General features: G+C 41.4%; 1 protein-coding gene across 2 annotated transcripts in view; it reads left to right on the forward strand.

Moving 5' to 3' along the window:
• Window positions 1-12306, forward strand: part of ADCY8 (adenylate cyclase 8) — a 1038851-nt gene that overhangs the window by 615554 nt on the left and 410991 nt on the right. For both annotated transcript variants that reach the window (XM_085604917.1, XM_085604918.1), the window contains exon 6: window positions 1380-1538. In XM_085604917.1, the coding sequence (XP_085461043.1) occupies window positions 1380-1538 (159 nt within the window). The remainder of the gene's footprint in view (window positions 1-1379; window positions 1539-12306) is intronic.

The following is a 12306-nucleotide window of genomic DNA, read 5'->3' on the forward strand; positions in this document are numbered from 1 at the left end:
TAGCCAGGACTGTGATTTACTTTTGAGGCAACTGGAGAGGCCATGTACAGCGAAGTAAAGGCCTACACACCAGTCATCCCCAAGCTGATTCACTTAGATTCCCTATATGTGATGGGCTTGAACATGCTCATGCAAAGGAGAAGAACAAGGCCAACTTATAAAGTTCATGGTCATCAAAAGGAATAATGTTAGGTTCAAATTGGGCAGCAAAAACCGCAAGAGCCAGAGGACCCTCCAAAAAGGCCTGAAGACAACTATAGAGTCCTGCCAGGCACGCTAAGCAATGCAAAAACCCAAACAGTGACCAAGTGGAGATCTACTGCTGTTAGGTCCGTCGCCATGAGACAGAATACAAAGGCTGCTCCCTGAAAAGAGGAAGCCAATAGGCAATGGTTGCCAACAGCTCTTGGCAGCTCTGAGAAAACCTTGTTGAGAGCTGGTACAACTTCAACTATACACTTTTTAAGGAAAGATAGCCCCGTCTCCTGGTTATGTCCGCAAGCCCACGGACAGCGATAATACCCAAGATTGGGTAAACGAGATCAACATCCTGTCATGGAACATTGCTGGATTACAACTAAAACTGGAGGATATTGATTAAATAGAATTTGTTAGCACAAAATAGATATGCTGCTCTCAGCGTTAAAGACTGTACTTGAACTATGATATCAGTCTGCAAAAGCCCACTATCTGGCTTCTGAATAGCCTCAGATGGGTAGGGGGCAATTTATGGACCTTTCTATTGTCTTGGAGAAGCGATTGTGCAGAACGAACAACAGTAAGTGAGAAGACAGGAGGGTGGAATTCTCAGGAACATCATCCCTGCTAATGCCTATGTTTCACGCCTGTGACTGCCATGCCATGACATAGTAGTCCAGGGCAGACATTCAATGATGTCTTTGTACAGAGTCATTTATTTTTGCATTTTCAGAACTAAACATTAGAGAGTGACTTCATGACCCAATGCAGTTGTTTCCATTTCCATTTAAATTTGTTGATCAACGATGGTGAAGTTTACAAAGGGTAAGAACATGATCAAATTCCATGGGTGCCTCGTTAAACTCTATTTTCTTAGATAGCTCATATCTAAACTATGTCACATTCACACATGAGCAGTCAATTTGCCCCATTGTGGCTATATAATAATGAAGATGATGTTAATGCATTCATGTACTTAATCATGGTGATTACCCACAATGTTTCTCCTTGAAACAGATGGCTTACTTTACTGAAACTGTAATAACAGGAAATGTTTATCACAGATCTTTTAAATTCGTTAGGCTCTTACACAGTACATGTATGGTATACATAACTAATTTTTTTAATAATATTGTAGTTATCAATATTCACAGTGTTTCTTATGCATTTCTTTAACACAGGTATGTTAGATCGAGAACGAAACATGACATTGACATGCGGATAGGAATACATTCTGGGTCAGTACTTTGTGGAGTGTTGGGTCTTCGGAAGTGGCAATTTGATGTCTGGTCGTGGGACGTGGACATTGCCAATAAATTGGAATCTGGTGGGATCCCAGGGTGAGTTAATTTATTTAACAATAAATCTCTTTTTGTGTGTTTGACACTGAACTACCTCAGGGAATGAGCATGCAATTCTTTTTTATGACACTTGTTGTGAATCCCATTGTCTTTTGTTATGCTGCAATGTATTTTATGAATCACACGGATACCTGAGGTATCATGGAACTATAGATGGACAGGATCAGGTGCAGCTAAAGGCCACCTACTGGTTAAATAGCAATCATTTTCTACATGGAAGACTGCCACTTCAAAAATCACGTAACTGTGCAGCATGCACTGAGAAAGATCTACCATCAGTGAAGAACTTCATGACCAGAGGCAAACAATCTAAGCATAATGGCAGAATATCAAGAGTGCTGGAATTGGCACACTGAATACACTTTCTTCATAACTTGTGCGCAGTAACTTAAAGTTATCCTGGTCCCTATCAATAAGTACAAATGACGAGGTGCTGTAGTAATGTACAACAGAATACCTAGGTCAAATACAGTACGCATACAATATGGTTCTGTTGGATCAACTTTCAAATGCAATTCTCCTTTAGGGAGTACCGAATGCAGATCATCCCAATGACTGGAATAAACTGAATCTTAACAGAATTAATTACATCAAGGAAACATCATGAGTTTGAGTGAAATCAGAGAAAGTGAGCTCAGTGTGCAGTATAACCTGCTTGTGCAGGGAAATACGCATGATTTGACAATTTGATATATACATTTGATTGGAGCATATTTGGCAATCTGTCTATAGTACAATTCACAGCAACTAAGGCTGTTTAGTCATAAATAGAATATCCTAGTTACAGCCTGTTTCAACGTAAAACTAAAAACATCAGCAAGGGTCTTCATCAGGACAACAAATGGAGACACCCGAAAGATGAAAGTAGGAATACAGTGTTACCACTATGTCTATTGGAAGCTGAAAACATAGTTCACAGCTTTATATGTAGAACACTCACCCAGACTCAAGGGCACAAGTGTTTGAAAGGTTCTAGAAGACCACCTTTAAAATATAACCTGTCTTCAAATGGGTCTGCTTGCATCAAATGTATGTTCCATAAGAGGCTATATATAAATACTTATTAATATCAAACATGAGACAGAAAATGTAATGATGTTTACATTACGAGTAGCACTTAAAATAAAACAAATGCAAGGACGGGTTTCATAATAGGGTAGGTTCAAAGGGAGAGTGACATTCAACTCGGGTGTCCTCGAACACATCCCAATAATTCTAAATGACAACCTGAGCATATCAGTGAAATTATGCTTCATAACATAAATATACATACATATATATATATATACTAGTGATTTCCGTGCGTAAACGGGAGTGTGTCACAAGCTGCTGTAATATATATATATATATACACTGAAAAAAGCAAAGTTTACAGACATGTTATAGTTAGGGTCCGATTTCACTCATATCAATTCAGCAGTTATAGTTACCTGAGCTAACTATAACTTACGCCCCTGCAATTCACTGCTTATGACTTAACATATTACGTCACTCATGACATGGTCAGTGACATCACTGATGGCATCACTCATGACATCTAAAATTACTTCACTGATTTATTCACTCTTGACATCACAGGTGACGCCATCCACCGAACCACTCACACCCCCATGTATCCTCTCATATGACTACTCACACAACCACTCAGATACGCATTCAGCCGGAAAAGCCTGAACAGCCCTTCCATCACATGCAATGATGCAATCTACTGTGAATGACTGGGGGTGAGTGCTTGCAATGTTCAACACTCCGTCCATCATTTCCTTTGGTTTTGCTTTGTTCGCCATAAGTTGGCAGGGTATGCTCAGACGTGAGTCCCTTGCTCACTTTCCCACTGGATTCAAGCAAGCCTGGCTGAAGACGGCTGAAATGCCAGAAACCGGTCCTAGGAAGCTTGTTTCCGGTCCAGGGAAGACATGGCTTGGCAGTTCGGGCTGGACTGTTCCCATGAGGCACAGGGTCAGACTGATTTGGATTAAACCCAGATCTGTTGACTGGGGGTGAGTGCTTGCAATGTTCAACACTCCGTCCATCATTTCCTTTGGTTTTGCTTCGATCTACTGTGAATGGTCGCATGATTCATTATAGTTTTTTCCAAGGCTCCTTACTAATCAGCATCAAAATATACTTACGTTCTCAGTCCCTATTCTTGGTCTCCACCCCTGACTTCTTATGGAATCATGGTCTCATAATTCATTCTCATCATCTCTGTGAATGCGGTGGAAATGTTTTGTCGCCACGTAATGGTTGCTGAAAATTATCATAACAGCTGCTAAAGAAATGACTGTTAATGCTCCATTCAGGATCCCAATGAAGTGCTTCTGCCGATAGGGATTCCGAGTCTCTCAGTCTGGTGCAACTTAATCCACCAAAGTTAAAATACAGTCTCACATCCCCACAACACATATATATATGTATATACATATGTATGTGCATGTATGACACACAAATGGAGGAAAAATGCTTCACTAACATCTCTTAAACAGTTGAAGTGGTGAGTTTCAATTTATGATATGATAGCTATAGCATCCACCAAAATTATTAATATATCTAAAAGAAATTAGAAAAGACATAAACATATTTAGTGTGCTAAAGACAGAAAAGACAAAGGTCAAAAATCACCAGCAACATGGCTTGAGGGCCTCTCGCTCCTTACCACCCCACTAGCGTCAAACAGGAAGATGGCTCAAAGACATTGCTGGGATGAGCCTGAAGATCTGTATACATCAGCATGCACAAGGGACATACAATGTATCATCTCCTCCAAGATGGCTTCTGTTTGATGCCCACTAGTGTTGTTAGAGTTCAAATGCTTCACAAAAACAATGATCTAAAATGAGTTTACAAAAAGGTTGAAGGGCAAATCGCCTGCTGATCAATCAGAAAGTGACTTACATTGTTACTGAACATAGAGATAAAAAATGTCAGGAGACTTAATCCTGTGGACTCGCATGTTTGGTAACAATCTTACCTAACAATCGTCCCGGCAACAACAAAGCAAAAAAGTGCAACAAAGTTATCACAACATTTTGCTGATTTGGTGTACTTGAATTAAATGGAAAAAGCAGCTTACTTATGCAATGGTATTTGCGAGGGTAAAATATTAAAAATACATAGTGGAAAGAACACATAACTAGTAGGGTGCGTTTCAAGTCTAATGTGTAATACAAAGACCATGCAACACCGTTCTCATCTGGTGAAAAGCACCACCTGCATATTGATCTCTTCATAGTCATTAGGACCATTGTTAACTCTGTCCAAGGTATGTATGCCATTTAGGTGGCAGTGAGGTCTCCGCCCCCCCATGGAATTCTGTGTGACTTTTTCAAGAAAAGCAATCTCATATCACAAGCCTGATGCTTTGTGTTTTTGAAGTTCTCAACCAGTGGGGCTCCCTGTGTTCTCCACTGCAATGGACTATAATGTTGTAATATTCTGGTTTTTACTTTTTTCTACTTTGTCCTACATAACCCATATCACAAGGGTACTTCACCATGTAAATCACAGCAGTGCTGTTGTCATTTGTGAAATTACTAAGGAATTAACTTGCAGCCTTCACATGTGAATTCCTTCACATCTTCTGTCATGTCGTGATGAATCGGGGAGAGGGCTGACGTTCCAAGTGAGGGTCAGGCGGTCAAGTCGGGCCTGAATGGTGAGGAGGAGTAAAATAAAGATTAGGGAGGGGAAGCGTCAAGGTAGACAGAGTTAAGTCCAGTGGTATGGGTTATGAGCCATGACTTACTTGAAGGGTAAAGAATTCCAGAATCGGGAATCACAGAGTGGCGATCTGTATATTTCCGGAGTTACAACAGAGGAACCAAACCTCCACGATGCGGCTGGGCAGGGGACGAATGAAGCGTCCACGAGCATGGGGAGACCTTTCGCTGATTCATCACGCTGTGATACCTAATCTACTTTGGGTAATTATACATGTGCGCTGACAGCGGTTGCCAGTTCCTGTCTCTACACTTTTTGAGGCACACTATTTACCCATGACCATTCCCCTTTCAGACTACTCGCTGGTTTACCACTCCCTGATTGTTCTGATCCGGACACTTGACTTTCCCCGGTCTAGTTCAGGTAATTACTATTGACCTGGACCTACGTCTTTCTGCTTCATTCTTGGGCTTCTTAGTTACTTACCTCCTTTCCCTTCTTCCTTTAATACAGCACTACTTTCAAACTAATGACCATTGTCCTGATGATGACCTGAAATCAATCAGGTTAGAATGCCGTCGACTACCCAGCATAGAACTTGGGCGCTGTTGTGGTCAATTTATTTATAGTCTGATTCTAAAAACATGAACATTGTATATATCTTTTTGTAAATTTTGACCACATTCTTCTTACTCCTTGTCGCCTTTCACGCTGCTCTCATCACTCTTGTGTCACTGCGCCACTCACAATCACTAAACACGTCCAGTGCTCACTTTGTGTGTTATGGTCATTGTATATTTAATTGTACTGTAGTGCTGCTAGAACTACTTACAAATAATATTCTTTTTCACTCCAATTTCATCGTTGTGGTCTCCCTCACTTTTATTCCCCACCCTTGTTGTGATTTGCAACCCTGTTTTTTTCCAGTTGAGACAATGTTGTGTGTTGCATACTTTACCCGGTCTCACCTGCGTTAACAGGTCCTACTCCTGTATTCGTTTCTAAGTTACTTTAACAAGCATGATTAAACCAAAACATTTTAACGCTGCAAATATTCTAGGTGCATCACATGGCCAAAAAAAAAGGGGCATACACATTCATTCACAAGTGGCTCATCTACATTCCACACAACTATTAAATCACACCCATAGGTAGTCTGGTAATTTCTGGTTCCTCACACCAAGACCTAGATCAGTTTGGAACACTGAAGCAATGCAATTATTAGGATATGAATTCCATTGCAATCTGAATGTTCCATCCTCTGTATCATGTCAGAAGTGAATAAAGTACCTATTGTCTACAGTTTATGTGATCCTTGTAATGTACAAGTGTATTAACAACTGGAAGATTAGTGCCCCTACTATTTCACTTCCATTTCTGCTTCCTAAATGCTCTAACTACTAAAGTAATAAAAAATACTATTCACAGACCTACTAGTGTAAAACTCTACCTCCCCTTCTACGATATATTCTATGGGGAGATCCTCACACATGTTAGTTTGCTACCTAACAAAAAGAGGATGAGTGCCCACTGCCTTACATCCCAGCACTCAGTTCACCCCAATGCATAATGGTAAATGCAGTGAATGATAACACTAACTTCAGTGACAGTATTCGGTTGTCCTCCCTTTTTGCTGCAGCCAGTGCTGTGTATCTCTAGATCTGTGTTTCTGGAAAGTTGTTCTTCTTCAGTAACACTGTTTTGGGAGTGCTGGAAATGCTGCCCAAAGTCTACTCAGGTCTCTGTACCACTCACTGGGCGTACCTGTATCAACCACAGCTCATTGGCTTAAGGAAGCCTTTTTAAACAAAAAAAGGGTGTGAGTACACTGTCTCACATCCCAGAACTCAGTAAACCCTTGTTTACCAATGAGTCAGAATTAAGAGTTTAGCTGCATTTAATTACCTCAGCTACTGTTAAATTTGGGTAGGTTAAGCCTGCTGAAATTTAACAGGGAAAATAGTAGGGTATTTACCGTACCATGTGGATTTTGGTGCGTTAAACACCAAAATCTGTATGCTATTCCCCACAAACTCGTGATTGGTGTTATTTATCGCATATGATAAATACCATACCCTCTGGTATCATTATTTATCATATGCGATAAATAACACCTAAACTCGTAATCAGGGCCTTAGTAGCAAATTTGTGGGGGATGGGTGGGAAGTGCCTGGAAAAAGAGGCATATTTATTTGAAATGGGAGGCATTTAGGGAGGATCAAGGAGGGAGGTTCAGGGAGGGGTTTTCGGAATCAGGGAGGTGCATCCACCCACAAAAGAGTAAGTCCATTTGCTATTCACAGACCATACATGTCCAGCCAAAAAGGGACCCAATACAGAAGTACACCAGCTTAGAACTGAAGTTAGTGCAGCACTGCTGGTACTGCAGCACTATCCTATAGAAAATAACGGTGGTAAGGACATAAAATTAAACCCCAGAGGAAAAAATATGAAATTAAATTAAATTATTTAAAAATGTTAAATATCTAAATAAATGTAATTTAGGCCTGACTAGACAATTCAGCATAGGCATACCTAGGAGTTTATAATACCCGTTTTATAGAAGTTATTAAGATCACATTGTGTTCCGTATAACCAGGTTAATTTTGTATGAATTCTATGAGTGGAGGGCTACCTGGTTCTATTCCCTCTTATGCTCCTCATTGTTCCATGGATTGTATATGGCAATCCCAGACCTCCCGACAGACTATGCAGTCAATTATAGGAGTGTCTGCTTACCTGCCCAGATAAAAATGTTGATAGTGGTCTGGAGAGTGTTGACATCTTTTTCCTGGACTTTGATCGGGAGAGGCTGTAATATGTTTAATAGTCTGGGTATGCTATTTAATGTAGCCCCTGATACACCAATCCAACCAATACATATAGAGTAGTCTCCACCTATGTAAATCCTGGGTGAGTTGTGGAACAGTCTATGGTAATTTACCCAACAAATTGTATGCATTTTAGGAGTGATATAATTTCCAAGATATTTGATTTTCTGTTTGGCCCACCAGAAAGGCAACACACTAGTGATTTGATTTTTCATTCAATGGGCAAGGCCCATGCATATTTGCTCTGATTTGCCAATATTGGCCCTCAACCCAGAGTAGCGGCCATATATAAGAGTAAACTTTAGAGCGTTGACAATGAGTTTTACCGGGTTCACCTATTTTAACAGAATATCATCCACAAATAAATGTATTTTATGTTGGTCCCTTTCAAATGGCATTCCGTCAATGCTGGTCCTTTGCTGAATGCATGTGGCCAAGGGCTCAATAGCCAGTGCAAAAAGAAGGGGCAATAATGGGCACTTTTGTTGCATAAATAGGTGGATAGTCTCTGTTTTAATGTCATTGACCAATATTGTGGCATTAGGACTGGCACTAGTCCATGTCAGTATATGGGGCCCCAAGCTCACCACCTCCAGCACTCGTCACATGAAAATCCAGCTAACTTGATCAAACACCTTTTCCGAGATGAGTGAGAGTATTGCGATTGGAATCTTCCTATCATTTTCCTTTTCCATAAGATGTAACATCCGTCTGATAGTATTGGCTACTTGTCAACATGGAAAGAACTCCTGGGTGGCTAAAGTAAGGTAAGTTAGTCTATTAGCCAGAATTTTAGTGAAGATCTTTGTGGCTTCTTTAGCATTGCTTTTGGCCTGTATGCGTTGCCATCATCTTCAGACTTACCTGCTTTGTGAAAAGTGTAATGCTTGCCTCAGACATTGCAGGGGTTACCTTGCTTGTGTGCAAGAAGGAATTAAAAAGGTCTACGAACGTGAGTACTAATTCAGATTTCAAACGTTTATAGAATTCATTAATAATCCCGCCCGGGGTCTTATTCAGAGGGAAGCCTGACATAGTTTTTGCCACTACCCCAGAGTCAAGAAAGACAGTCACCCACGCACTCATCACCAGCAGACTGGACTATGGCACTCTACGCCGGCATAAACAAGTCCCTTCTCTGCAAACTACAGACGATACAGAACCCCGCCGCCAGACTCATCCTCGGCATTCCCCGGCAAGAATACATCAGGTAACACCTACGAAGGTTCCACTGGCTCCCTGTGGAGAAAAGAGTGGCCTTCAAAATCCTCACCCACGCCTACAAATGCCTACACAACACCGGACCCAAATACCTCAACGACAGAATCAACTTCCACGTACCCAAAAGAAACCTCCGATCTTCCAAACTAGCACTGGCCGAAACCCCCCACATCCACAGAGCCAGAGCAGGCGAAAGATCCTTCTCTCACATTGCGGCCAAGACCAGGAAAGAGCTCCCGGCAGACATCAGATGCGCCCCCTCCCTTAACACCTTCAGGAAGACTCTCAGGACCTGGCTCTTTGGCTAAACAGATCTGCGGACACCCCCCCCCCTCAGCACCTTGAGACCCTCATGGGTGAGTAGCGCTTACAATCCCCCGATTGATTGATTGATACATCTGCCATTATTAGGGTTTCAAGGGTCTCTCTATTGGTTATCGACAAAACAGGAAGGGTGGTTTTCTATTGAAAGGTTTCACTTCCTCCTTGCTCACCTGGCTGTCTGCATATAGGAACAAGTAATATGAAGTGAAAGCCTGTCTCTTTTCCCTTTCTCTATTAATGTTAGAACCCTCCTCCTCTTTGAGGGTGGGAATACTTTTAGCAAGGTTTGATGTTGTAGACTTGAAGCCAAAAGTGAGCTCATAAAATCTCAGTTTTTAACATAACAAGGCTTTTTCCAAATTCTCAGTGGATTGAAGGTTAAGCTGTCCCTTTAACGTAATAACTTTCCACAGGGCTTTAAATGAATTCAACTACCTATGTTCCTCTTCTGACAAACTAAGCTCAGCCTTCCATGAGTCTCTAAGTGTTTTCCACATTTGACTCTGAGTTGCCCTCACCTCCACATATTGGTCTCTAATTCCTGCCTTAAAGGAATCCTTTAACACATCCCCAGTAAGCTCTCCATTGTCATTCTCTAGGAAGTATTGCTGTATAGCTACTTGTAGGAATTGACTAATTACCCTCTGAGTTTACTAAAATATATCGGAGTATCACCCAGTCAAATTTCCAATTGGCCAGTCGGTTAAGTAGGCCCTTTTTCCCCTTCACAAAACCAGATAGCGTGATTCGAAATTGTGATTGCGCCCTGTAAGATTGGTTGGGTAGTATTGGCAATAGACTGGGTCCCCTGTATTGGGTTAATCCTTGAGTAGGATATATGAAAATGAAAATAATGGGAATTCCCATCTGTCTGGAAATGTATCCCTTCAGGTATTGACCAATCCAAGTTCACACATTTCTGATTTCAAAGTCTGAGACCTGCATCCTTGATAATACCTGTCATGTGTGTGCCTGTCCAGAAATGTCTTATGGATCAAATCAATGCACCAGGGTTCCACTTCCTAACCTAAGTTATCATTTCTCTCAAGAAAAGGTTCTGTCCCTGATTTGGGGCATAAACATTAGGAAACTAAACACACTGCCTTGTCATTCCCCTTCCACAAACAAATGACTTTTGTCTTTGACCCTGAGCTCATCAAATAGGGGTTCTTTGTGTATTCCTATCATAACTTCTACTTTTTTAGAAGATGTTTCTGCAAAATACTGAGTGGGGTATAGCCTGTGTTTTATGTACCCTATCAGATTCAGCAAGTGGTTTTCTTGTAAGCATAGAACGTTGAGTATCACTTCCACTCACCCCCGCCAAATCTTGTTCTGCTTGACCTGGAAATTCAAGCTCTGTCCATTCCAACGGCAGTAACTTTACACCTGCTCAACTGTGGTGTGGTACTCTAGTCCCAAGACTGTGCCTGCAAGCTCTGGGTTGCTCAACATTATACCACTTAATATTTGTAGACTCATTTCGGCATGCATCTTTAACCCAGACCCTTCCAAAAAACACACACAACCAAAATATACCCCTATTCCCCTCCCACCTCCAAAATTCCAAGTAAAACAAACCTTCAGAGGTGGAATTAGAAACATCCCAACATGGTGGTGAGACGTGTCCTAGTCTGCTTTTCTCCACACTCTGGCCCCTGCCATCGCTTCAGCCGAAGACACCCCTCTTTCTAAGGCATATCTCTGCACCTGGTAGCACTTAGAAGTTCATCCCAGGGTCTCCAGAAACAGTGCAACAGTAAAACAAAGTCATCCTATGAGACCAGTCATGATATGCGAGACCTAGATATTTCCCAGGAACTTTCAATGTTCTCATTACCAATCACTCCACATGTTACTAGAGGATGAACTTAACTTATTCCCTGCAACAACAAGTATGGATTCCATTGCAGATGTCCCTAGAGCATTCATCTCCATGTCCAGGGCCTTGAGGCATGTGCTTTTTGTATTTTTCCTTGGGTTTCCCCTTTTGCTGATCCTTGTAGCCCTCCAGTGTGCGCTCTATCCCTTGCTGGTCCTAGAATTTCTTTAGCTTCCTCCACCATACGCACCAGGTGGTTCTGTGAGTCCATCGTAAACCACAGGCCAAAGGAGAATGTCCATTGGTGGTGTATTTGCATTCAGCATAGTTCCACAGTAGGTGACAGGAGCATTGTCCATTTATTTAATGTGGGCTGTGATAAGTCTAGAAAAAGATGTAAGTTTTGATCACGAAATTTTAGCTCACCTGTCTTCCTCACCTCTGTCAGTATTTTATCCTTTAATTGCAAGGTGGCTAATTTAACAATTATGGGGATCTCAAATGTTTGCCCTCTTTAAGAAGCAAGTTCTGATAGTAGACCACTAGATCAGGTCTCTCTTCTTTTTCAAGTACATTCCTGACCCGGATAGTGTCTCTTCGTGATCTATCCTCAAGGTCCTTACATTTGTCCCAAAGCTCTATAATTTGCTCTTTCATTTTGATTTGAGGATCCTGTGATATCTTTAGCTCTTGTCTCATCGTCATAATTTCATCTTATCTTGTGGCTCATTACTCCCCCATCAGCTATAACTCTCAGACAAGACCATCTGATTTCAGTGCTTGCATGTGGGTGGTCACTTTTTTCGCTGTTTTGTCATGGATCTCACCCAGGCATATCTGAGATTCTCTTTAGTTATTAGGTGAGTGCCATCACCTCAGTCCACTGAGT

The sequence above is a fragment of the Triturus cristatus genome, chromosome 5_1 (genome assembly GCF_964204655.1).
Source record: "Triturus cristatus chromosome 5_1, aTriCri1.1, whole genome shotgun sequence".
NCBI classification, from domain to species: domain Eukaryota; kingdom Metazoa; phylum Chordata; class Amphibia; order Caudata; family Salamandridae; genus Triturus; species Triturus cristatus.